This window comes from Tupaia chinensis, unplaced genomic scaffold, assembly GCF_000334495.1.
Source record: "Tupaia chinensis unplaced genomic scaffold, TupChi_1.0 Scaffold000644_1, whole genome shotgun sequence".
In the NCBI taxonomy this organism is placed as follows: domain Eukaryota; kingdom Metazoa; phylum Chordata; class Mammalia; order Scandentia; family Tupaiidae; genus Tupaia; species Tupaia belangeri.
The window spans coordinates 2,989,627-3,017,325 of NW_006160165.1; the positions used below are offsets into that span (position 1 = coordinate 2,989,627).

The following is a 27,699-nucleotide window of genomic DNA, read 5'->3' on the forward strand; positions in this document are numbered from 1 at the left end:
CACACACACACACACACACACACACACACACGATGTGTTTCTCAGGCCACTAGGTCTGGGACTCACACCGTATGGTCAGCCCTAATGGATCCAGCTAGCTTCGCCACCAGACCATGGAGCCACCCAGCTCTTTTCACTGGTATTTTTATGTGCCAAATTCTGCATTGTGATTCGGAGGGTATTTTACTTATGTTGCTTCAAGGCATGATTCTCTTCTTTCCAAAGAATCTGGGAGTGACCCTAAATTCTCTTAATGAAGTCCTTTTCTGTTTACAATAGCTAGAGATGGCTTACGTTGCTTGCACCTGAGAGAAAGCTGGATGATAGAGCATCTACAAGAGATGGGGATTAGGTTAATAGGTTTTTGGGAGAGATGTCTAGGCTAAGGACAGGCATTCTGGTGGTGTCAATGATACCACAAGAATTTTGAAGGCAAAAGTTTAAAAAGAAAGAAGAACTTAAGAAATAGCCTGAAGAACTTGAACCTTTAAAAGGTAAGAGAACTAAACAAGAAATCTCTAACAGAGAATAAGACATTTTATGTAATGCTTTAGACAGTAACTGGGTCAGGCTTACAGTCTCGTGCAGACCGTGAATGAAGGAATGAGTTCAGTGCTCAGCTAGAAAGGTTCTTGAGCACACTGAGTCTTAGCTGCTTGGGCAATTACACGTGGGCTGTAAAATGGGACACACAGTGGTGTGGGGAAAAAGATTAGAAGTTGGTGTGAAGCCCGGCCTCCTTTATTGCAGTACGGAGTCCACCGGGAAGTGTGGGAGGAAGGGGAGACTCAGCCTTCTCCTGTACTTAGCCGCCTTACCTGCAGCCAAAGCAGTGGGTCCCTTCCTACAGACTGATGTTAGCAGACGGCTTACCTCCGTCTGTCCTCTCTCTAAGCTGCATTACTGTGGATGATGAATCTCGGTCATGTCCTGCAGTTGCGAGCAGCAACCGGCGTTGCTGTTGGGCTCCTTTACCTTTATGTGCCTAATACGGTCAGCTCTTCCAGGTTAGCAGTAAAAATGGTGCGAAAATGACTCCTTTGTATTTTTTCTTTTCCTTAGTTTGATACTTAGTCAAAGCGGAAGGAAGCCTGTTTATGATAAAGAGTGAGAAAGAGAAATGATGGCATTTGCAATTAGACTTTCTTGCGTCGAATTTCTAAATTTAGAATAGAACCACTTGTGAGAGATGATCTTAAAGTGGTGGGTATACAGCCATACCTATCTGTGAATACACAAACACCCATTTAGATAAACTAGCCTACAGCGTGGTTATAGAGATGTGATAACATATAAACACAAGATACATGATTCCCACGGGTATTATTTATTACATTAACTCTTAGAAACTGTAGCATCTGCAGTAAGTCTAGGCACCTACTGTGGTTAAGTTCTAAAGAGACAAGAGAAACATTCCTTCTACAATTTGGAGAGGTGAATAATTAATTAGCTGAATAAATATATGCGTATGTAATACAAAGAGAAAGTAAGTGTTAAAATGGGAAAGAATAAATCGCTGTGAAGAAAATTAATCCACTACGCTTTGGAGCAAGTAATTTCAGTTTCCTTGTCTTTCTAAGATGAATTAAATCCAGCCCAGTCTCATTGGTCTATCTGGCTGGATGGACATTCCTGGTGCCCGGGCGAGGGCTGGTGCTGACGTGGGCAGTACCCTCCTGGCTTCCTTCAGACGGCATCTTAGTCTGCCCTGTGCTACTACGGCACAAGCACAGGGGCTAAGTAGCGTACAGTGAATAGGAAGCAGTTTGCGCCATTCTGGAGGCTAGAAAGCTCAGGATCAAAGTGCCAGCATCCTGGATTTAGTGAGAGTCTTCCTCACGTGGTGGGAAGCAGAAGAACCCAAAGGGGCGATCTTTCTTCTTCAAGCCCTCCTGTGAGGGCACCCTGTCCCGGACCTGAGGGCAGCTCCTTCATGACTCAATTCCCTCCCGAATGCCACGTCTCCCGGTAGTGTCTCATTGGAGGTTACATCTCAGTGCGGATTTTGGAGGGAACGAAAATGTCCAAACCATGGCAGTTGGTTCACAAACCATTTGACTTACGTGATGTCACCGCTCTGGAACAGGGCCTCAGGTTTACAATACATCCTGTAAGTACTGAAATGCTTGTTATCCAAGCCTGCATTGACCTATTCTAATCCAGAGTTTCTTCTAAGGAAACATCACCCCTTCCATCCTGGCCCAGTTAGGAATTCATCCTCCGTGGCTCCTGTGGACAAGGCACTTGGCCGTGTTCCTAGCGCTTCCATGCAGACCCCTCATCAAAGGTGCTCAGGATTCCAGCTGCAGGTCTCCCTACTGTCAGAAGCCTGTGCTTCTTCTTTCTCAGGGGTCATTTTGTGAGGACGCTGGCAGGGATGTTATATCATTTCTTAAAAATCCAGAATGAGGAACCAGCAGTTAGCGTAATGGCTATGTCGCTGGATTCCCACGTAGTCGACCGTGGTTCGTGTCCCAGACCCGGTGGCTTAAACTCACGCTGGGCGCGTGTGTGTGTGTGCCTAAGATCCCAAGAGGAGAATGGAGGAGAAGGGATTGCGGCGTGGCCATCCCCCCTGGGGGATGATTTCCTGCTTTCTGTCTCTCTGTCTCTCTCTGTCTGTCTGGTGAGCGCACGCACCCTATAGCAAAAATCTCTCAAAAAAAAAAATCCAGAATGAATAGAACATGTTCAGGCATAGATGATGGAGGCATAAGAGTAGAAAATGCTGAGCAGCTTTCTAGGAAAAAAGCCACAGGAGAAAATATGATAAAACCTGGCACAAGTGTTTAGCAGAATTATTTTCACACCATAAAGTCAGTTGCAAATGTAGTGCTATAAACAAGAAGTAACAGCTAAATCCAAAAGGTACTTATCTCAACGTCGTGTCTTCATTTTTATTTTCTGTGAAATGGATGAGATTGTCGTGTACGTGGACAGAAGAGCAAGATGCCCCCGTCTGACTGAGGCTGTGATTACGAAAGGTAACTGGCCTTGTATTTCAGTTTGAGGGAGTTACAAAATAGTTACGCATACAGAAATGTTGAGATAATAGTACAGTGGATAAACGTTCACTTGCCGCTTGATTCAGAAGTCTTCACCCACATTTGCTCCCACTCTGTATCTGACTGTCCGATAGACCTCGCATGTATGTATTCTTTTTGGTTAAATTTTTCAATTTGACGTTGTACCTCCAAATACCTCAGTGTGCCTCACCTAAGAGTAAGGACGGTCCGTTATATAGGACACACTGTGGTCATGCCTGCAATAACTTATAATAAAGTAGCAATCTATAGTCAATCTCTCAAATGTCTCCCTCTCCTTCTCTCTCTATGCTTCTCTCTCTGGCGGGCACGTGCGCCCTCTGGCAGTTTAAAAAAAAAGGGGGGAGAAATATTCTGCCATATCTTGTAACATGGATGAAAAAAGCCATTCATCGAAAGAGAAGTCTCGTATGATTCCTTTCATGTGAGCTAACCTCAGTCATTGAATTGACAGGAACAAAGTGGAATGCTGGTTAACAGGCCTGGGAGCAGGCGAAGCAGGAAGCTGTGTGTGTGTTCAACGGGTGTGGAGTTTCAGTTTTACAAGGTACACGTCTGGAGATTACTTACACAACAACGTGACTAAACTGAACAGTACTGAACTGCAAACTTTAAAATGGCTTAAAAGGGAGCTAGCAGATGCCCTCGTGGTCACATCACTAGACTCCCACGTGGCCTGACCATGGTTGGAGTGCCGGACCTGGTAGCTTGAAAATCAGGCTGGGTGTGCGTGCATGCCCAAAATCCTGAGACGAGAACGCAGGAGAAGGGATTGTGGCATGGCCGACCTCCCTGGGGGGTGATTTCTCACTTTCTTTCTCACTGTGTCTGTTTGTCTTTCTCTGCTGAGTGCATGTACCCTCAGGCAAAAACCTATAAAATGGGGGGAAGGGGGCTTAAAGTGGTAAATTTTACATTGTATCTGCTCACCATTTTATAAGTAGTCATGGTTGGAGGAGTCATTGGACGCAGAAAGGACGGCTCTGGGAATCAAATGGCTTTGTGAGGTTGAAAGGAGAGGGCCTTGAAGGAGAGGGCTGTCTTTCTACAGAAGGAGAGGATTTTCTTTCTATAGAGGAAGAGTCTGAGACCCCACGGGTGAAATGACCACCTTGTCACATGGCTGGATGGGAAGCCGGGTCTCTGTGTGGCATCTGGGGCCAGACGCACAGAACACTGCCATCCTGCACCTTCAGTGACCGCGCCCTCCCAAGCCCACCATCTGTGGAAGTTCACAAAACAAAGTTGGTCCTCTGGTCTGACATGGAAAAAGAATTAGAAATTCCTAAGTGAATAATATTAAGGAAATATGGAAGAATGACTTTAAGAAGTAGTTAAAATGGTCAATTTTCTATCATGTGCTATTAGCATAATTTTTTAAAAGTGAAAAATAGTCTATGAGAACAGAGAGAAGATTAGTTTTCTAAAATATTGAAGGATTTTGGGACCAGCAGATGGTGTAATCTTTACATCGCTGAACTCCACCATGGCCGACCACAGTTCAAGTCCCAAACCCGGAAGCTTGAAACTCACACTGGCACATGTGCGTGTGTGTCCAAAATCCTGAGAGAAAAATAGAGGAGAAGGAATTGTGGTGTGGCCATTTCCCGCTTTCTGTCTCTCTTGTCTCTCCGGTGAGTGCACGTGTCCTATAGTAAAAAAATCTCTATACAAGAAAAAAAAAAAAAAAAGGGTTTTAGTGGTCATTAGCAGAGTACAGTTTATACTTTATCTGCCTGATTTCACTTGTTCTCCCTGGTTAATTATTGCTAGTACTGTTGGTTGATAAGTGATAATGAGAATTTCACATGAATTTTGTATCATGATTTTTTGATCTTTAATGTGAAATATCATCATGAAACTAGGTTATGTTTAATTTTTAAAAATGGTAAAAGCTCATTATTCTGTTTAAAATATACATGTAGTTATAACCACGACATAACAGATTATGTGTTTGGTTAAAATTCTGGGAATGACCCCCTTACTTTTGCTAGAACCAAAAGGCTTATATTTAAAAGAAGTGCACATGCAATTCATTTTAAATTCCGCTAATTCAAAATTAATTAATAGTAAGTGAAATTATGAGTACTTAATGAACTCCTATACTAGGCATAGCTTAAAAAATCCACTTATCTGATACAGCTTTCACAAATTTTTATATAGCATTTTATTTCTGCTAGTCTTTCAGACTGGGTAATCAAATAATTTGAGAACAAGAGTTGTTAGCTTTCTATGAGAGCAACAAGAAAGCACAATAAGCTTTTGACTCCGGATAAGAAGATTAAACAAAGTGGAAATTAATTTTACTTGGGACTTTATTTATACCCCTTTAACCTTCTTCTACCCAAGGGTCGATTCTCAGCAGTAGATTTTTGAGCTGACATGCAGATGCGTTTTTACTGTTTCCAAGTCTTGCCAGAGTGGTTTCCAAAATAACTTGACTATTTCGCATTTACAAAGAGCGCCCTTTGCTCCCATGTTAACTAGCAATACTGTGATAAATATGTTATTACATTTCATTGTCTGGATTGTTTTTGCTTGCTTTATTTGTTTTTTAACTTCTTCAAGTGAGTATTTAATTCTTTTGAATCTTTGTTTTCAAAGCCATAATAATTTGGTTTTCTTTTTTGCTTATTATTTTTTTTTTTTAGGGTTTTGCCATAGGGCATGTACACTTGCCAGAGACAGAGAGAGACAGAAAGAGGGAAAGTGAGAAATCACTCACCAGGGCAGATGGCCATGGCACAATCCTTTCTCCTTCGTTCATCTCTTGAGATTTTTGGGTATGCATACACCTGCACCCAGCATGATTTCAAGCCACTGGGTCTGGGGCTTGAACCACTGTCAGCCCTGTGGGAATTCAGCACTTTAACTACCATGCTACCTGCTGGCCCCAGCTCTAACCGTTTCTAAGGAGTGCAGTTTTGTCATGGCCACCATGTTTCAGCATACGCTGCTTCCATTTCACTGCTTCCTAAGTCCTGAATAACTTCAGTTTTGCATACCTCTTTGATAAAAACTTTACCTGAAAGTCATGTCACATTTTCAAGAACTTCGTGGTCAGCATTTTTGTAATGATTTTGGTAGTTATTTTATTTAATCAGCAAATGTGATGTAAGTTATCTATGGCTAACTGCCAAGCCACCCTAATTAGTGCTTTATAACAGCAATGAGCTACTAATTTGTGATTCTGTGGGGTTTCTAGGGAGTTTCTGCTGGCCACACAGCGTCACTCGCAGGGCTGCATGCCCTGGCACTCATGCTGGACTTCACAGCTCAAGACGCCCTCACTCACACGTTTGGCAGGAAGTACCTGCTATGCTGGACTCTGGTCCTTGTGTCTTGTTACCCCCTAGGCTTGACTTTTATACAGTGTTCTTGGAAACCAGTCCAGAAGTGCAAAAGCCAACGCTGGTCATGTCTGCCATATTCTACAGGTCAAAGCCACTCCAAAGGTCAGTTCAGATTCAGGGGCAGAAGACAAACTCACCTTTTCATGGAAAAAGCTGTGATATCACACTGCAAATCTGCTTGTCTCTGGGGGTGGGGGTGGGAGGGCTGTTCTTCCAGTCTTCGAAGTACCCATCAGGGCAGCCCTTAAAATACTCTACTTTGTAAGCTCTCCGCATTAATTACATTTTGAATGTTCTTTGTGTATTTGGGGAAAGGGAAAAATTCTCTTTTTGATAGGCATGAGTCATTATCTCGACTTCGTTTTTAGTAACTGCATAAATGATATACGCTAAATAATACAGCATCAATAATCATAAAGTTAACACAGGAGGAAAAGCAATTGGGGATACTTGGGATAAGCATTAGCTGTAGGAGACTTAATTCACTTCTATTAGAATGTGACAGATCATATAAATAAAAGAATAAGAGTATTGCAGACTGTAATAAAGTTAGTAAAGGCATGCCTTCTTTTCAAATATCAATGTCATACTCACACAGATGGCAATATTATTAACCTAGAAAGAAATTCTAATTAAGCTTTATAAGTAGAAATAGTAGGAGAAAATTATCTGGCTGCAATACAATAAGCAATTGTAGAAATTATTGAGAAACATCAAGATGTATTTTTCTGTTTTTCTATGCAAAAATGCATCATGACTTTTCTGATGACCCAATAGTTTTTAAAAATGGGAAAAAAATAAAATGAAACAATTTATCAAATATCTCTAATGAGACTTTTGTTTTTAATGTTTTTAAAAATTAGCCAGAGGGCACATGGGGTCACCAGAGAGAGAGAAAGGAAAGTGAGAAAGCACCCCCATGGGGGATGGCTGTGCTGAAATCCACTCTTCTTCATTTCTCCTTCTGAGATTTCACATGTGCCTGGCGTGCTTTCAAGTCGCTAGGTCCAGGACTTGCACTGTGTGATTCACCATGTGGGTCCCAGACGCCTTAACCACCATGCCACCGACTGGCCCTGAGATGACTTTAAGTTGAAGTGGAAATCTCCACCCAATTCCCAGATTGTCTAAAACAATAAAAAATACATATCGGATACCTTTGAGTGTCACTAAACAATAGTCATAGGAAATGCAACGGTATATATATTTATATTAACACATCAGAAAGAAACTGAAGGATTAAGAATTCACTTGGGGACCAGAAGATGGCATAATGGTTACGCTGCTGGACTCCTCCCACATGATCAACTGTGGTTCAAGTCCAGATCTGGTGGCTTGAAACTCACACCCGGCACATTTGCATACGTGCTCAAAATCCCGAGAGGAGGGTGGAGGAGAAAGGATTGTGGCATGTCCATCTCCCCTGAGGGGTGATTTCTCACTTTCTGTTTCTCTCTCTCTCTCCGGCGAGCACACACACCCTATAGCAAAAATCATTCTAAAATAAATAAATAAAATCAAAAGAATTCACTTGGAAAAGTTAGGATAAAGAACAACAAAACAAGAGTAGAATAAAGCAAATCATAAAGATAAGGAAAACCTCATCTGGTTACTTTGACAACACCAGACAAGAAAGTTTTATCTTTCCTTTCGAAAAATAAAGAGAAGATCAGACATAGACATTAGCCACAGAGACAAATGAAATCGAAAACTATGTAAGAAACTATAAATCTGTGAATGAAGTTTGAAATCGTTTAAAATGATCTTATACAATAGAATTTATGCTGCATGATACAGGAATTTTGAACTTTCTTTTTTTTTTCTTTTCTTTTTCTCTTTTTTTTTCTTTTTCTTTTTTCTTTTGCATCCCAAGGGCCTAGAACACTGTTGAAGGAGGGAATGACAATTGCATTTCCTGTTTGATTACTTAATTTCTTCTGTACTCAAGGTAAATAATGTATATATATTCCAGTTTCCCTCTATTGTTGATATGTAAATTTGTTCATAATATAATCTTCAGGCTAGCAGACCGGGTTAGGATGTCTGTGACACATTAACATCTAATCTTGTCTCAAACTGGCGTAAATGATAAAGAAAAATAGGACTCACGTAGAGAACACGGAGAGTTGGTTAATTCAGCAGCTCAGGTGTGCACAAGGGCCAGGCCTCCAGGAACCTGCCCTCCCGCCCTCTGCAGTGCATCCTGGCTCAAGGCAGCTGCAAACGGCAGCTCTAGGTTGTCCCACGCAGAATTAGAATGTCCAGAGAAAGGAGAAGAGTGTCTTCCTTGTATTTCTGTTTCAAAATGAGGACCTCTCTCCTGAGCCCCTAAAGCGCACACTGAATTGTGCAAAGCCTCCTTCATTGGCCCACCTATGGCAGTCCACGGTGATCTGGATGGACACACCTTGAAAGGCCTCTGGAGGTGAGCATTTCCCTGGTGTCTGGGAGTATGTCAGCATCTCTCAGAGCGAGACATCTAAACAAGATCCAAGATCAGTTTCTAGATTTGGGGCAGGAAAGAGTCCGTTAAGATGTTGAAGCAAAACTGGGCATACAAGAGCCTTCCAGGGAGCTGCAGATGGCGTAATGGTTACATCGGTGGACTCCCACATAGTCCATCACAGTTTAAGTGCTGGACTCAGTGGCTTAAAACTCACGCCGGGTGCATGTGCGTGTGTGCCCAAAATCCCAAGAGGAGAACAGAAGAGAAGGGATTGCAGCATGACCATCCTCCCCTGGGAGCGATTTCTTGCTTTCTGTTTCTCTGTCTCTCCCTGTCTCTCCAGCAAGCACACATGCCCTATAGCAAAAACCTCTCTTAAATTTTTTTTTTGAAAAAGGACACCTCTGATTTATAGCCTACCTTCTCCAGCCCTATCTTTCTTCTCACAGGATTTCAAGCCAGTCATTTTTTTTTTTCAAACTCTGCTTTATTACAGAACCAGCTCTGTTGCCTAATGGCTAAGGCTCCACATCCCACTCAGCATACCATGTGGTTCGAATCCTGGCCCTGGTGGCTTGAAAACCATATCTAGCACATGTGCATGCATACCCGAATTTCTGAGAAGAATGAACACGTGGAGGCGAAAGCACTGTGCGAGCTCACGCCTGCTGAGGGATGTCTTCTCCCTCTGTCTGTCTGGTGAGTGCATGCACCTTCTGGAAAATTCCAAAAGTAAGATAAAGTGAACATATTTAAATATTTTTAAAACTCCTCTACTTTATTGCTTTTTAAAAGCAGAGGAAGATTCATAAGTAGCTTCTTTGTTGGGTAGAAGTAATTTATCGTTTCTGGCCATGCCTTTGTGGTCTGAGCCCGTACTACTTGCGTGTGCCTGTGTGTCCATGCGTAGTCTGTGTGTTTGTGTGTGTAGAATAGAAAATTCATTCATGTATGTGGACTAGGTAGGGGATCACACTGGTACATGCTCATCTGAATATCAGTGAAAATATTCTTCTGAGGATTATAAAGGTCAAGAAAATTGAACTCTAACTGGAAGAGTATTGAAGTAAGCAGGAATTTCTTAACAGCATACACTTGGACACCGACTCAAGCGCGTTACATCTGGAAACTGTTAGAAGACAAATCGAGGCCGTAATCACAAGTCGATCTGTTCTCAGGCTGGAGTTCTTCAGAGCGGACTTTTTTCCTGACAGCGGGGACTACGCCCGAGGTGGGAATGCACACTCCCTTTAAATGTCAGTGTTAGGAAACCGGCCTCTCCGGGTGCCCACTTGATCTTTCCAGGTAAGGAATGCCTAGAGCTGTCTACTCCAAGTGGTTTATTACTTCATGACCACACACGGTGGCCATTTCACCAGCTATTCTTTACAACCGTAATAGCACTGTGCACATACACGTCGACCAGAGAACAACACGATTTCCTTTTAAAATGTAGTCATCGTTTGTGCCGAACCACAGTCTCTGTCCTAAGCACTTCAAGAGGCCAGCTTGACGTAGGTGCATTTTTCAGTACATTCATAGATCTGAAAGAGTTTCTGTTTTTACAGTTAAGTGGTCCAGATGCTTCCAAAAGCACCCTTTTTTCTCAAACAGGGACAGAAGAGATTCCTCCAAACCTGCTAATTCATTATAGAGCTCTTTAACCAGGGATTTCTACTTAAGCCACTTGAGCATTTGTGAAGGCAATGAGACCAGCAGGGAGTCAAAGAGGGAATGTTTACTTTGTAATTTGATTCTGTTCCTTATATGCTTTCAATTCTATCTGCACACTCCTGAGGGATTGAACCCTTCAGCAATTCCAAAGATGTGGTCTCTTGATTTGTTCAATAAGTTTAGTGTTGTTGTATTACAGAAGGCTTTACACTCAAGTTGGGGGAGAGTGTAAATACTGATGGTGAACACTCAAACTTGACCAGCTGTGGCTCGGTTGCAGTAGCTTCTTCCTAAATGAACGTGTGGTGCAGCGTATCATTCACTGAAGATGAATGTGCTCTCTGTTTTAGAAAATTTCAGTTAGATTGTCATCAGACCATTTCCCCTGCTGGAAACAGATCTTTGGTTGATAATGCAATAACTTCCTTCTGTTCGTCTCATTAGAAATGAAGATCTGTGAGCCCACTGGGTTTCCTGCTGCTTTCAGAGAATTCCATCCCACGGTGCCGGTGGAGTGTGGGCGCAGTGCAATGCCTACTTGGCCATGTCCCAGCTGGCCCTCACGGAAGAAGCAGTAGACGCCTATGCCGAGTTCATTGGGCACCCAGCACTTCAAACAACTTCAGGCACTTGTTCCAGCTCAGCCTGAGTGCAGGCTGCTCCGAGGTTCTCTCGAGGTGGTCAGGCATGAACATCCCTGCCCCACTGAGCAGGGAGGGCAGAAGGGATTCCCTGACCCGGTGGAATTGTTCCCTCTCTTGGGAACCTTTACTGGCATGGATGAGAAGGAGCAGCCTGTCAGAGGTGGAGATGGCCAGCTCACAGAAGGAGCCTCCTGCATCCTGAGGGAGCGTAGAGAGCAAAACCAGGCCCTGAGACCACTTGCAGTGAGTCCTTAGATTTCTGAAGTGTTTAGGTATGAGCCTCAGTTCCTTCCAGTGTGGGCAGCTTATTACAATCCCCGACCTGGTCTGGTCTTCCGTGATGAGTATCCAGCTGCCCCACTCTGGATGGCCTGAGGCAAGGACACAGCCAGAACTGTGTAAGGCGATGTCTGACGTCAGAGAGCTTACATGTGAGCTCACCAAGGAAGACTTCCACCTGGGAAATTAGGACGCAGCCTGTGCTGGGGGCCAGGGTAGTAATAAGTTATTTATAAAGGTCATTGGAAGGGACCAGCCGATGGCATAATGGTTACATTGCTGAACTCCCATGTAGCCGGCCATGGTTCGAGTCCCAGACCCTGTGGCTTAAAACTCATGCCAGGTGCACGTGTACGTGTGGCCAAAATCTGAGAGGAGAGTGGAGGAGAAGGGACTGTGGTGTGGCCATCTCCCCACCCCCGGGAGTGAGTTCTCACTTTCTGTCTCTCTGTCTCTCCAGTGAGCTCACGTGCCCTTTAGCAAAAGTCTCTCTCTTAAAAAAAAAAGAAAAAAAGAAAAAAGTCATTGGAATGTTTAGAAGCAAAAGGTTAAAAAAAAATTACAATGTCAGTGGGTAAAAAGTGAGTCAGTGCAATGGCATCATGTGTTAATCAGACAAAGGGAGAGTGGGACTCAGGGCCACCTGCTGGCACCTGCGAGAGGTGTGGTGCGTGCTCCTCAGTGAGGGTCTGTGTGGGCAACCTCTGCTGACGCTACAGGGACAAGTGCACAGAAACGCCTGCTGTGCCTTGTTTATCATAAGGAAAACTAGCCTGGGTTGAGTGCGATGGATGAAGTAAGTGGAAGCAGCCTGGACATCGCTCATTTCTATATTCCCCTAAGTCTCATCGCAAGTCTCAAAGACAGGGCTGTCCTCCCATTTTACAGATGGATATATTGAACCACAGAGAGCTTTTGCATTTACCCCAGGAGAGGGCAGTGGCGGGATTTGCACCCTGGGTGCTGGCCGAAGAGCTCTCCCCTTCAGACATTCTTCTTTCTGTCACTTTCTAAGGATTGTCTGGGAGCAGTGCCTGCAGGGCTTGGAAGGTGCCCAGGGACAGAGCTGGAGGGATGACTCAATATTTCGTACTGGCAGCAAAGCAACCAGAAACTGGGAAGTGCCCACAAGCTGGCTTCAAGACGAGGCAGGCCCAAAGTGAGTGAAGTCCTTACAGCCCCCAAGGCCCACGGCAGGGAGACAAGCCGAAGGCCTCTGGGTCATTCGGGAGGTTTCACATGCACTCCTGATGGGGTCCCCGGGGGATAAGCCACCCGGGAGCTTCTTGAGGGGAGTGAGGCATGGGAGCTGGGATAGCTGACCCACGTACAGGGCTGGGCTGGGCAGTGGCTGGGGCTGCAGACATCAGCGCGCCCAGGGCAGACTGGCTTGGGAGGGGTCATCGAGTGCACGATCCACTCCCCAGAAAGGCGTCTCTGGAGAAACAGTTATATTCATTTCCCTTAAAGAAATGTATTCACCCACAGGTGAGGAAGTCTCCTGCTATCTAATCCAGACATGCCTCGGAACTTACGCACACTCTTTTCATTAAATGTTAAGATAATAACAAGAATAGTTCCCCGGGGGACTTCCTCCAGCCCCTTAAGGACACTTCATTTTATTTTGTATTTGAAGAGTATTAATAAATCACTCTCCTGCTCAGCGCAGCTCGGTGCTGAAGCACTTAGCTTATCTCACCTTCACATTAATTATTCTTTATCGCTGCAGCAGGAAACTTCGTGTGCTTTTCCTTCCTTACAGTGCCACATGTCCCCAAGCAGACAGTTCCCTCTCCGTGCCCCTGGGCAAGCTTCCTGGCCAAATCCGGCTCCTTACCGACCCGTGTGCCGCCTAAACTCCTTGTCTCTGGCCTCAAATCTCCTTGTGCATGAGTGCTTCAAAATGGTATTAAAATTGTTACAAAAACTGAAAGTGAAATGAGGAAGACGGATTGAGCAATGCAATAGAAGGGCAATGCCAGTAAATCATCTAAGGTCGGCACCAAGACAGGGCAGAAAGCCGGCCCGCGGGAGTGGGGTCCTGAGCGGCAGAGCTGGCCCTGCCCTGGCGGCTGTGCGGGACCTCGACTGACACAGATAACAGGAAATGACCCATTCCCTGTGGTCACTCATTCTAAAGGCCCCAACTTTCAAAGCTCAAGTGGTGAAGTGGGTGACTCCACAGAAAGGGAGCAGCCACGCCTTCCTCCTGGCCCTAGGAAAAGGAAGAGATGAAACCGCAGGAGTGCGTTCCCATCCTGCTGCGGAAGGAGAGCCCCTCTGTCCTGGTCCCCAAGGATGGAAAGCTGCTGGCTGCCACCCTGCTGTTGGCTCTTCTGTCCTGCAGTATCACGGCCTTATGTCTCTGCTGGGTGGCCGCCCTGCAGGCGGACCTAGCCAGCCTGCGCGCGGAGCTGCGGAGCCACCGAGCTGAGCAGCTGCCAGCGCCGGCTGAAGCCAGGGCGGGAGCCCTCGGGGCCGCCTTGGAGGCAAATGCAGCTGTCACTGCGGCCCCGAAGGTGAGTTTGCAGCTGCCACAGCCCAGCCCGAGCAGCATTCCGCCCCATGCTGCCTGTCCCCACTCAGCTGACCTTCCGATGTCCTGGGGTTTATCTGTTCATAGGGGATCTTTGTGCCACCAGCTCCGGGAGCCGGCACCTTCGGTGAGAACCTCCGGATGAAGCGTGCGGTGCAGAGTCCGGAGGGAACAGGTGCGTGGAGGGCATGGGGGCGCTTGGGCCACAGGTGGCGGAGCTCGCAGGGGTAGGGAAGCGCATCCATTCTCTGGGAGCTGGAGGTGAACACAACCTCTACGAGCCTCTTCTAGGTCAGACTCTTCTGAGCCACAGGTGGCTTCACAGCGAAGCCCAGCACTGGCCAGTAGCAGGCGGCACCTGCGCTCTGAGCTCCACGAGCCGAGCCTGGGCAGAAGCAGTAAGGGTGTAAGGGTGAGCCAAGAAGCACATGTCTGTGCAGTGCGGGGAGCGCAGAGAGGGGGCACTAAGTGACAGCGGGGTGTCCCTGCGGAGTGACACTTGGTCTACCTGGGTCAGGAACTCCGCAGACGTTGCCCAGGATGCTGTGGAAACTGAGAGTTTCTGTATATTTCTATTTTTACATACGTACACACAAGCATACACACATTGGCTTTAAAACAGCTCTTTAATCCTGCTTTTCCAAGAGATCCATGCCAGTGAAATCTTGCCATCTTTCACGGTTTCTGCTTTTCTTCACATTCCTTTTGTTCCACAGAATTATAGAATTGATCAATTCTAATCCTTTCATTCCAAAGATTTGTGTTCCATTTGTTAACTTTACAATGTACCAATTCCTTGGTATTGAAATTGATATTGAAAGAACACGCTCTGAGCACCTGGAATGAAGCAGGCAGGCGTGGACTGGGGGAGGTGTATTTGACAACTCTCGCAGTGCCTCTGGCTGTCCACAGAACACGTGTGCTCCTGTGTCTATGGTTTTACTGCTAAAGAGACGTGCAGGAGAGATAGCGAGACCCACAGCATCTGGAGCCCTCCACAGAGTTCATAAAAAAAAATGCATATTATGAAAAAAAACTGTGCCTGGATCTAAGACACGTTTTACACCAAAATAAACCCAGACATCAATTTCATTTTAGTGTGAACTTTTTGAAGTACCCTCATTTACTATGGTATATTTTCTATTTTCAGTGATTATATAATAAACATTTCACTATTTCTAATTAATTCTCATATATTTATATTAATTTATTATATCATTATTTAACTGCTTCTTTTTAAAAAAATAGAGCATGTACAGTTTGTGCACACATCTTTTTTGTTTCAGAGGAATTGTGCTATTAAATATGGATTGCATAGAGTAAGCTTCTGAGATAGATGGGGCCAGCTTCCTCCAGTCGTATTGTTTTCAGAACAAGTTATAAATGTGAGCCATCAGACGTGCAGCGTGTCAGTTCTTCGTATTCTTATTCGTGTTTTATCTTTTAACATTTATTTTCACTAGTTTAGCAGTTGTAAACAGTATTTCAAATTTATTTTACTATGTGGCCTGTTACTGAATGAATTTCTTTTCTCATTTTTCTTCTGCTGATTATTACTTAGACATTTCCCTGTTCGTTTTCTTTTTCTAATTTTGAAGAAACTCTTTCTATTTGGACCTACTGATCATTTATCAAAATTTCGATGTCAATATTTTCACAATATCTTGCTGATTTTTTATTTATACATGGATTTTGCATCTGTATCTATTCAGGTGATAATCTTTTCCTTTTTTTAAAATATCAGAACTAAAAGTATATTTATTCAGATCTCTTGAATGGTCTATTATTCCCTTCTACTTAGATTTCCCCCCTAATTTAGTATTTTTGTTTGTTTGTTGTTTGGATGCATTAACCCTGAAGTGTTACCTTGTGGAGTCCTGATAATGAAGCCAGTTAGACTAGCCAAACTTCCTCCTTTCTTCTTTTTATCTCCCGAACTGTTATCTCAACCAAAGATACTGAATCATCCTTGTTAACGTCTTTGTGTTGGAGAGTTTACTGCATTATGTGAAGTTCCGCTTTGAGGCTTTCTGGTCTTTTTCATTGATTAATTATATCACTTTTCTGTTTTAAATAAACTATCTGAATTAATTTTGTATTATAATGGGCATCAGTGTCTTAGTAGGCTCAGAATTCCCCAGTCTTCTTGAACCTTCTCAGCTCGTATTCCCCGCTGCTAAATGTTAGTTTCAAAAATATATCTTCATTTTACCATTCTAAAGATGATGTAAACTTGTTTCAAAAGATTTATTAAGAATAACAGAGTAAAAAATAAATAGTTCTCTGAGTCACATATTTATATGACATCTTTTATTAACTTAAACATTTCTCCTATATGTGTGTATATGTATGTATACATATATGTGCATATGTATACATATATGTGTGCATGTGTATGTATACATATGTGTGTATATGTATAGCAATCATTCCACTTGCTAGCCCCTATGTACTTACATTTTTATAGCATCCAAAAAGTGTATAAGAATGGACAAATTTTTGCAAATAATCAATTTATAGAAAGCTTGAAGAATCACATAAAATTCTAACAAATTACATAAAGACATTATCAAATTTCTTTAACCGACATATAATCTTTATTATCCTTATCATGGTTTGCCTTTGACCTTTTATAAATATTTAATATATGTGTGCATGTATATTATACATATATGTTTGTTTATATATAGTGTGCACATATGTAATGTGTATAATACATAGTATGTATCATCATAGCATTCATAGATCTAAGATGGAATACTTGAAGACAAGAATCTTAGTGACAGGTAATATCTGGTATTTCATAGCAATGGAATTAGCTTGAATATTGTTCTAGATACTTACCCTTATGTAGAGAATAATTTATTTGGTTTAGCATTACTCTGAAATTAATTTCTATATACCCAACAAAGTTGTCCAAAACTCAATGATTGCTTTTCTGTTCGGTTGGGTCTTTTTCTTTTTTATTCATAAAATTCTATGCAACTTAAATTTATGGAGCTTTCTTTGATTTTTGTTTCCACTCTACGTGTTCTGATTTAAGTAAGAATCAAAAATCTTAGGTTGTCTTTTTTATTTTTGTGTTGTTCATTTATGTTCTTATTTATTAATTATCTACATAAGTTGTATTAGTATTCTTGGTATGTTTATTGGAATTTTATAAAACATTAGATAAAGGGGGCTAACCCATGGCCTAGTTGTTAAGGGAGCTGACTCTGACATGTCTGACTGCACAGTTAGAATCCTGGCCCTGGTGCCTTGAAAAGCATTCCAGTTATATGTGGGTGTGTGCCCCAAATCCTAACAGGATGGAGAAATGGAGAAGAGATTGTGGCCTGGCCATATTGCACGAGGTGGTGTTCTCTTCCTTCTCCTCTCTGTCTCTCTCTAGTGAGTGCATGTGCCCTCTGGGGGGAAAAAATACAGTAGATGAAGGGACAGATGTTACCGTCAGCCCACCGGGTGCTCTGTTCCAGTCATCCCAAGGGTAAATCTTGCTTTTATTTAATTTTGCAATTTAGTACTTTGGCTTCTGTTTTGTTTTTCTTAATCATTTTGTGTTTTAAATTAAAGTCTGATTCAACTTAATGTATTTCATAAGATAATTTTGATTATAGTATAATGAACAAAAATGTGGGGAAATCCAAGATCAAAAATTGCCAAAAAGCTCGTATTAACTCAAATTGATTTTTTTTTTTGAATTTGCCAGAGGGTATGTACACACGCCAGAAAGAAACAGAGAGAGAGAAGAAAGCAGCTCCCATGGGAAATAGTCACGCTGCAGCCCCTTCTCCCTTTCAGGATCTTGGGCACTCACGAGCACACACTTCCGGCTTCTCAAGCTGCTTGTGTAGGACCTAGCCCTGCAGCCAGTTCCTTCTGATCCGCCTCATGTAACCACCTGGGTCTCCAAAACTCTCCAAAACTCATTTTTAACCCCGTAAGTGAGTTTGATGATATTCCCAATTTATACAAAATATAAAACTAAAGCAGTATGACTTTGAAAATATGATGTAATAGATTTCTCTGCAGATGAAATCATGATGACCTGCATTTTGAACATTCATCTAACTGTAATTTGAAGAACCTAAAGATAACTGTCTGTAGAAAATGAATTCCTTCAAATGGGTAACTACTCAACTAAGTTTACTTTATGATGACTTTTTCTTTCTTTTTTTATTGCCAGCAGGCATATGTGTTTGCCAGAGAGAGGGGGAGGGGTTAGAAGATGGAGAAAGCGCCCCATGGGCCACAGCCATGCTGCATCCTTGGTCCTTTGTTGCTTCACCTTGTCAGGGTTTGCGGCACACACACATGATCTGGTGTGATTTTCAAGATGCCCAGGCTCAGAGTTGAACCACACAGTCTGCCATACGGACCCCGGTTCCCTTAACCACTACCCCGTGGGCTGGCCCTAAAGCAATTTATTGATAGAATCCTGATTCAATAGAGAATTTAAAAGCTACTACAAATCCATGTGTTTTAGATTATAGAAAGACAACATTAGTTTTATTGATAATGTTTATTATAATTGTCTTAATTCTAATAGTTAAATAGTGGTGAAATCTGACCAATTCTAAGAAATACAACATACGAGTGGAAGAAAATGGCCATATTTTATCTTCCAAATAATTACTTTAAGTCAATCTACTTTAAATTATTTTTCTCCATTTTAAAATAAGCTTTTTAGCTTGGCTTATTTTGGAATTACATACAAGTTGCAGGGATAGGACAAGGGCTCAGCAAACCCCCCACCTAAGTTCTTCTAACGTCAGTGTCTCCCACGACCATGTTTCCTTGTCACAAAGAAGCAATCAACTTGGAGACCTGACTAGTAACTAGACTCCAAACTTCACTGACAATTTCCCACTAATTTTTTTCATGTCTCAAGACCTATCCAGGATGCCACACTGCATTTGGCATTTCTTAAATCAAGGTTTTGAATAAAGTGTGTATAAATTAGCACTTACTGTTGTAATTTAAGTATTTATCTAGTATAAACCTTCTTAGTTGTTAGAAATAAAATGATCACTACTATCTTAGAGTCTTCTTTCTTGAAATCCACAGTTCAACTCTATTGCAAGGAAAGATGGGCTGTCTGCAGGGCCATACTGTCTTGACCTTGGCTTCATTCGGTTTTTGGCTTGGGCCTGACTTCCAAGGCTGGAACAGGAGGGCTGAAAGGATGCTGTGCAGGACTTGACCACCCGACCAGCATCAGAATTAGCTAACTTGAGGCTCCCCCACCCCTCCACCAAGGGCGATTCTTCCTGGAACGGAACCAGCTGGTCGCTGTCATGGTAATCTTGAGCCAGAGTCTTCCCTGAGGGTTATTTTTCTTTTCTTTTGCTTCAGTAGTGAGAGGGTTTTGTTGTTGCTGCAAGAGCTGGCTTCTGGTCAAGTTTGAAAACATATTTAAAATTGAAAAGAGTGACCTCACAATCAAATCTTGAACTCTGTTCTTATTAAGCTTAAAGTTTTGGAAAACGAAAGTCAGACTACAGGTCAATCAGTGTGACTGAATGTGATGCAGTGCTTCTTTCACAAGTTCACATGGTGGAGTAGGAAGTGGAGAGACACAGAGATTGAATGATCCACATGCTGAGTGAGTATATACATCATAGCATTAGAAAGTGAGCAGATACATTGAGACAGTAAAAAAGGGCAGGCTTCTGAGTATCAGCAGGGGAGGGCAAGGACGTGTTTCCATTTTCAGTACAGAGGTCAGGGACCAGGAGGTGGTACAGAGGTCGCGCAGGTGGGCCTACACAGAAAAGGTCCTGGGATTTGTCCTGGGATGTCTCTGAGCGCACCAGGTGCACGTGCGCGTGAACACCATCGAGGCTGGTTAGGTTAGGGGCGGGCCAGGCAGGAAGACCCTGCTGGGGATGTCTCTCTCTCTCTCACTCTCCTTTACTCTCTGTCTTCTCTAACTCTTTCTATCACTTTCTGTCATGGAAAAAAATAAATAAACTTAAAAAAAATTAAATTAAATAGAGAAGCCAAGGTAAGTCTTTCGACTTTCTCCTTAAAGCTTAATACTTATTTTCACCTTGGACTATTTTTTAAATTTTAGGTTGGTATTTTAAAAATGAATTCATAATGTTAAGGACCCGTCATTCTTACTTAAAATTACATACATGATGACGGGAGGAATCGCCCTCGTTGTGGCGTTGGTTACTTGTTTTGTAGGCCATCTCCCACTCACAAGCACTGCACTGAACAGCTGCATTTGTCTTGCAGTATTTTCCTGTAAAGGGCATTCTTATACGTAAAGAGAAAGAAGAGACAGGTTCCCTCAACACAGGCTGATCACTCACTGTCTGGGCATATGCCTCAGGAGCCCTTGAGAGCCCAGAGAGAAGGGGTGAAGGAAACCGACAGCTACTGGGCATGTGTCCTGTGCAAGCCGCGTTAGGCTCCGAGGGTGAGTGGTACCGCTCCGCCTCTCGACGACCTTATTAACAGGGCAGTATTGTCTGTGTTTTAGATGAGACGATTAAAACCCAGGGGAGGTTAATGTTTTCTCTCAACAAGCAAAATATTGAGTTGACGAAATTAAACCAAGTGAATGCCGAAATTTAAACTAATAAAATAAATAACAAGTTCTTCAGAATTTATAGACCATATCCAAATGATGACTTCAACGGATTTCTGCAACACTATGATCTAAATGTGGTTATGGCCATTACACAAAGATATTACATCACACAATAAAAGTATTACAAAATTGTCAACTCCTGGTCATAAGCTAATTGTTAAGAGAACTAGAGTTTGCATTCATGATCTGTCATCTATAAATTCTGATATTTTTTAGCAATAGAAGCTGTGTATGCTTAATTTTTGAGGTCTGAGAAAAACTGGGGCCCTGGAAAACTCCAGGGTATCATTAGTACCAATACACGGGACACTAAGTTGCAGAACCACAGAACACCATTCATAGCCACAGCCACAGCCTGAAAGGGCATCTCCAGCACGGTCAGGCAGTGCTGCTAGCGTTGAGGAGTGAGGAGATTTGGTGGGAGAATACCCCGGGTTAAGAGAACACCAAGGACACAGGCCACAGGACAGCATGCAACGGGCCTTCTGTTAGTAGGGCAGAGACGCGTCACATCGAACACCTTCCCTTCTCTCTTCACGACTTTGGCAAACCCTGATCTCCTGAGTGTGTCTGCAAGTCCAGGCTGCCCCCTCCCTTCTCCGTTCTTCCTCCCCAGGCTCCTCATGATCACACTTCCTGAGACAGGTAGGGAAGGGAAAGTGGGAATTAATGCCCCTTGATAGTATCTGATGGCAGCTGTGAAGTCTCATTTTAGCTCAGCCTTTTCTAGCATTGTTTCTTTAGAGCTTCCTCCAGGAATTAGAGAATAAGACCTTTGAATTAGAGAATAAGACCTTTTTTTTTTTTTTTTTTTTTTTTTTTGAGAGAGAGATTTTTGCTACAGGGTGCGTTCGCTCACCAGAGAGACAGAAAGCAAGAAATCATTCTGCAGAGGGGATGGCCACACCACAATCTCTTCTCCTCCATTTTCTTTTTGGGATTTCGGGCATGCACGCACACACACCAAGCATGAGTTTAAGCTGCCGGGTACAGGACTAGAACCACAGTTGATGATGGGGGAGTCCAGCAACATAACCATTATGTCATCTGCTGGTCCCATGAAAAATGTTTTTTATATGACTGAGGACTTGAACCCTTGTTGTTAAAGGGTTGACAAATCACGGAAATGATTTTATTTTGTGGAATCATTCTTTCCATAAAACATTAATTTGATCAAATTCATATTAGAAAGTTGTGCTTAAGGATTAGGTTTTAAAGTATAGTTTAGAAAAGTCGAATGCTGATAGTCCACTTTCAATTTTGGAAAGAAAGTAGACAGCAGCATTTCTGCTGTAAGTCACACACATTTAGTCAAGCCAGTGATGGTTGTTAACATCAAGTACTCACAGTTAGGGAGAAAACAGTTACAGAAACCACCACTATGTGTAGTGGATGTACGTTAGTAGGTGTGTATGAACAGTGTAATGGAAACAAACATTCAGCTAGCAGGACTGGGAGAGTTGATGTTTGATCAGAGCCCTGAAGAATGAATAGAGTTTTTACCAGATGGAAAAGTAGAGAATATTTAGCCAAAGAGAAAAGCAGATACATGATTATGAGAATATGAAAAAAGGCCTCTTGTTCTGGGAGTGACAGGGTAGCATGCGTGAGGTTGGGAAGGCTGGCTGCGACCAGGACACAAGGCATGAGTTTTCGTATGCCAGGCAGACACATTGAAGGAATTCTAAACATCGTAATGAGAACATAAAATCAGAGTTCAGGAAGATATTTTTGGAGGCGATGCAAATTATAGATGAGTAATTTTACAAAAGAGAAGAGAGAACTCGGTCATCTAATGGAATTGTCTAGAGTGATGAGGGTGAAGATCTGAATTTAGGCTATTATACTCCCCTTCCTTTTTCTCATTGTTTCTGTCTCTCCTCTCTCTCTCTCCTCCCTCTCTCTCTCCTCCCTCTCTCTCTGTGTGTTCCTTCCAACATCAGCTTTCATCTATATTCATATACTGCTAACTTCGTCTGGAATGTTCCTACGTTCTTTCTTCCTTCTGATTTTAGTTTAAGCATCACCTTTCAGAGAAGCCTTTCTAATAGGATCAAATCCCTCGCCTGGGCATGGTCTTTCTCTTACAAGTTTAATTTTGCAGCTTTTCCTTCTGCTTGTGTGACCTCGAGTAATGCTCGTTTACCCCTTTGCAGTAATACCCCACTGGGGTAAGGGTTTTGTCTGCCATGTCTCCGAGCCTTAGCACAACACCTGAAAAGTAAGTGCTTAGCCAGCTTGTTGAAAGGGATGAATAAGAGATGGAATCTAGATTGAACAAAAGTTAAACATTTACACCATTCAAACTTGCCTATTTGAATGTTAAGATTGAGGAGGAAGGAATCAGAAATGTCTATAAAGATTCTAGCTTGGGCAACTCAGAGCACAATATATATCCACTCAGAGAGAAGATACATACCGTAAGTGTGCGTGAGGGGGATGAACGGAGTATCGCTGTGGCTCCTGGATGGACATCCAGGGGAAGTCGAAGATGGAATGGAATAGCCGGTTGTGCAATCCATTGGCAGCTCCTTACAGATAGCCCAGGGTATGTCTGTTTGGGCTCTGTCTTCCTTGACTCCAAGGCGGTTGCATGTGGTATCATGAAGTGATTGTGCTTTCTGGCAAGTTACTGACACTCGGTGTCTTCTGAGTACATATTATCATTATACATCTTTTAGAATTGTTTTATTTATTTATTTTAATTTGACCAAGATGGACAGAGAGAGAGGAAAAAAAAAACTGAGGAAGCAAACCTCCAGGTCTGGGACTCGAACCATTGCCTGCCATATGGGAGTCCAGTGTCTTTAACTACCACACCACCTGCTGGCCCATCATTATGTTTTTTAAGAGGTTTTTTTTTGTTTGTTTGTTTGTTTTTTGCCTTAGGGCATGTGTGCTTGCTGGAATGGGAGAGAGGCAGAGACAGACAGTGAGAAGGAAAATGAGAAATCATTTCTCAAGGGGGATGGCCACACTACAGTCCTTTCTCCTCCATTCTCCTCTGAGGATCTTAGGCACGCATGCACACATGCCCAGTATGATTTTCAAGCCACTGTGCCCAGGACTCGAACTGCAATCGGCCATATGGGAGTCCAGCAATGTAACCACTAGACCAACCGCTGACCCCATGAATATATATTATTATTATATTATTCAACTGTCTTTATATATTTACTATATAATATATGATATATTATAAATATTATAAAGATATATACTTATTTTTTGCTATACCAGAATATATATTATTAATAAATTGAAACATTCTAATATAATTCAATGAAGTCATAGCAAAATATAGGTGACAGCAATTTTAAATGAAAATATATGATCAATCGTGAAGTAAAGCAGCATCAAGCATAGACAGTATCTGTTATATCCTTAATGACTACGAGGCAATGCACACTGCTTCTGCCATCACGCCCTGCTCCTGCATTGATTTTAGCATGTTTGGGTTGTAGTCGTTACATTGTGAGTGGATCCAAGATGGCAACTGACGAATGCCTAGGACTCTCCACACACCTCCATGCACGCTCACACACACGGATGTGAAAAATCAGCATTTTTTTTTTTTTTTTTTTGGAGAGATTTTCACTGTAGGGCGCATGCACTTGCCAGACAGACAGAGAGCGACAAAGAGACAGAAAGCGAGAAATCACCCCCCAGGGGGGATGGTCACGTCGCAATCCCTTCTCCTCCATTCTCCTCTCGGGATCTTGGGCATGCACGCACACGCACCCGGCGTGAGTTTTAAGCCACCGGGTCCGGGACACGAACCGCGGTCGACTATGTGGGAGTCCAGCGACATAGCCATTATGCTAACTGCTGGTTCCCAAAAATCAGCATTTTAAATAGCTTTCATTACTCCTATCAGCTATGGTTATTCCCAGCCTCCCAGCCTCCAGCTTCTTCCCCGGAAAAAATCCCACCCTCTGTTCTTACTCTCTCCTGGTCACTGCAGTACTACCATCTTCGCTAATTCCCAGATTAAAAACCTGTCTTTATATTAACTTAAAATTCCCCTTCTAACACACATAATCATCAGTCAGAACCTTTTAATGAGACTATCTCGGGTGCCCTATTTATATACCTTGATTTGAGGCTACATCTTCTCATCCTGGTGCTTACTGGTGACTGAGACTTCCCATTTCTGCTGTGGCGACAGCTCGCTCTACATACAAAAACGTGTTTCTCAAGACAACGTATATCAGGCTGACGCCTACTGATATTTAAAAAACATGTATTTTAAAACATTTTTCAGTAGGCCAAATACTTTTCAACCTAATTTCTTAGAAATTATTTTAACTCTATTTTTTTATTACTTTCACAAGTCATCACTCCAGGCAAATTACTTATCATTGGTCTCATTAAGCATTCTAATCTAGCCCTGAACCTTTAAATTCTGTGTCACTATTTCAGTGGAAATGTTATCCCAAATCGTGTTTTCTACATGTCTTTCTTAAGTCTATATCAAGCATTAGATCAGTGTTTAGGTTGTGATGTGGCTTCTCCTAGCTAACCCTTATATTTACTTCAAGCTAGCTCAAGACAAACGAAGTTCCTTCACTTGTCATGGCTTCCTCTGCCAAATGATAACGTGAGCAGAAACAAGAGAGGCACTGCCTTTAACGAGTCCTCCTTCTTGGAAAGCCTATGGCACAGTAGATAAGGTGCCCGAGGAGAGAACAAATAGATCTCGGGGAAACCTGGGAAGCACATCTCATCCGGGCTGAGGATCTGGCAGAAGCTTCTGGAGTGAGGTGGGTGGGAAGCACTGTAAGCTGCAAAGCACATGGATAGGGCAAACGTAATGGGCAAGGCCTATGTGTGGAGGGTTTTCACGGGAGCAATAACTGCGTTATTTGTAGCAGTTTATGTTATATTTAGCTTTGCTGAAATAATGGCTAATACACCAGATTCCCATTTGAAAGGGTTTAATCTAGTGAAGAAAATAGTAAGATATTAGCAATTCCACAAAATTAAAAATATGTTTATGTTTATTTAATTTTATTTATCATTATTGTTGTTATTTTTAAATTTGCCATAAGGCATGCATGTTCACCAGAGAGAGACAGAGAAGGAGAGAGAGAGAGAAAGCTAAAAAGCAGGCGGCCAGGTCCAGGACTTGAACCACAGTCAGCCACGTGGGAGTCCAGCACCCCAATCACCTTGCCACTTGCTGGCCTCAGCAATTCTATGAACTTTTAAGTCACTTTTCTTGATTAAATGGTAGTTAGATATTACGCTTTAAAAAGAAGTAGTTTCCGACTAGAACTATTCCATATGGAAAGTATTTAAATGCTGAAGTATATTCATTTTTATTATATCAATTATTGGGACATAGCAAAATATCTTTGTTTTTTTAAAAGTCCTTGCTTTATAAATTTTCCTTTATAAACTATTCTATTTTCAATATGATGCTTTGTTTTCAAAATATTTTACACTAAATTCATTGAGTACATTTTGTGTGCTGTAAGAAAGGTAATTCACTGAGATGAATTATTTGTGTTTTGTATATCCTTATATCATAATTTTCAGAAATTTATATACATAAATGTCTCCCATAGCTCAGCAAGCTTTCAGTACTGGCTATTACCTGGGCTTGTTCAAAAAGATAAACTATTCTCAACCTGTGGTACAATTCCCTTCTGCAGTGGAGAGAGGGTGTGTGGAACCCTTTTGAAAATGAAAGCAATCAGCAGATTGCCGTCGATATCATGTTGCTTATGTCAGACTGCATTTGCAAAACCCTTCTGGCTAGATATCTGTGCTATTGGGAGATTTTAAAATTCACGTTGTCTTTGTCGACCCACTCTTTGTGGTGCATCTATAGTGGACCAATAATCTATAGTCTAAGATCAGATCTAGGTTGACTGGAAAAGAATGTCTTAGAAGACTGAATTTGCAATCAGTTGATAATAGAGATCAAATTTTCTAAAAGAAATGATCTTTTAGAGACCCAGCTACTTTCTCTGGAACAAGGGCAATTGATGAAAGAGCACTAGCTTCAGTGAGTGTAATTTAAACGCTGTTATTCAACTGTCAATTTGATTTCCCATTTTCTTTGCCTAAGAGCAGTCCTTGAGATTAACTTTTCTCTCCAAAGCACATTTTCTGCTTAAAGGTAAGGTATCTGCTACTTCTTGATGGGACAGACCATTGTTTTCCAGTGTATAAGCTGTGGTTGGCCTGCAGCCAGGTTGTAGCTGGGCTATGGATATTAAAAATGCAGGTATTTTCATATCAGCTTCATAGTACTGGCTTAGGTTAAACCTCTGCCAGTCTCATCAGTGTCCGTGTCTCCTCATCCAGTCGTCTCCTCTAACACAATATCATCCTCTGAGTCATTCATCAACAGTGAACGCTTATGTCACACAGTTCAGGAGGCGAGAAGTCCAGGTCAAGGCGCCTGCAGGTTCAGGGTCTGGTGAGGACCTGCCTCCTGGGTCACAGAGGAGGCCCCTGGCTGTGCCCTCACATGGCCACAGGGGCCAGTGGCTGCCTGGAGCCTTGTCGGTAAGGGCCCGAATATCAGCATGAGGGCTCCACTCTTACGACCGAGTCAGCTCAGATTAACCTTCAGATCCCTCACAGAACCTGCCGTGGTATCTTGTGAGAAGTAATTACTTAGGGAGGATTTGCTGGAAAGCGGGGACATGTGTAAAGAGGGTTGACGTGGCTGTACCTGCACCCCGTTCTGCAGCCGCGTGCCTGCTTCGTCTTCCCTTCTTCCCAGCTGTCCTTAAACCTGACCGTTTTGCCCGCTCTGATGGTTTCACAAGTCTTCAGTGCAAGAGGACCTATCCAGTGACTGCGCCAGGGTACACTTTCCCATGCTGGGCAAAAAGACCTTTGTTTCACATGATTCATGAAAGCATGTGAAGAGATTAAAATGCTCTGCTCCTGTCAGAATGATCAGGTGAATGTAAGACAGACGGATCAGAGATGTCTCGTGGGTCCACGCTTGCAGGCTCGTGCCAGCTCTGCACCACCATCTGGGCCCAGGAACTTCCGTTTTTAATGTTACATTTCTACCTTTAAATACCAAGGGGTATTTCTTAATAGATTTGTTATGTGGTCACCCCTTTAACAATAAATATTTGTAATATATATATATAT

General features: G+C 42.6%; 1 protein-coding gene across 1 annotated transcript in view; it reads left to right on the plus strand.

The window, feature by feature from the left end:
* Positions 1–11,101: 11,101 nt before the first annotated feature.
* Positions 11,102–27,699, plus strand: part of TNFSF13B (TNF superfamily member 13b) — a 59,587-nt gene continuing 42,989 nt past the window's right edge. The window contains 4 exon segments of the mRNA XM_006159680.3: positions 11,102–11,404; positions 13,409–13,661; positions 13,664–13,959; positions 14,064–14,151. Coding sequence (XP_006159742.1) covers positions 11,102–11,404; positions 13,409–13,661; positions 13,664–13,959; positions 14,064–14,151 — 940 coding nt within the window.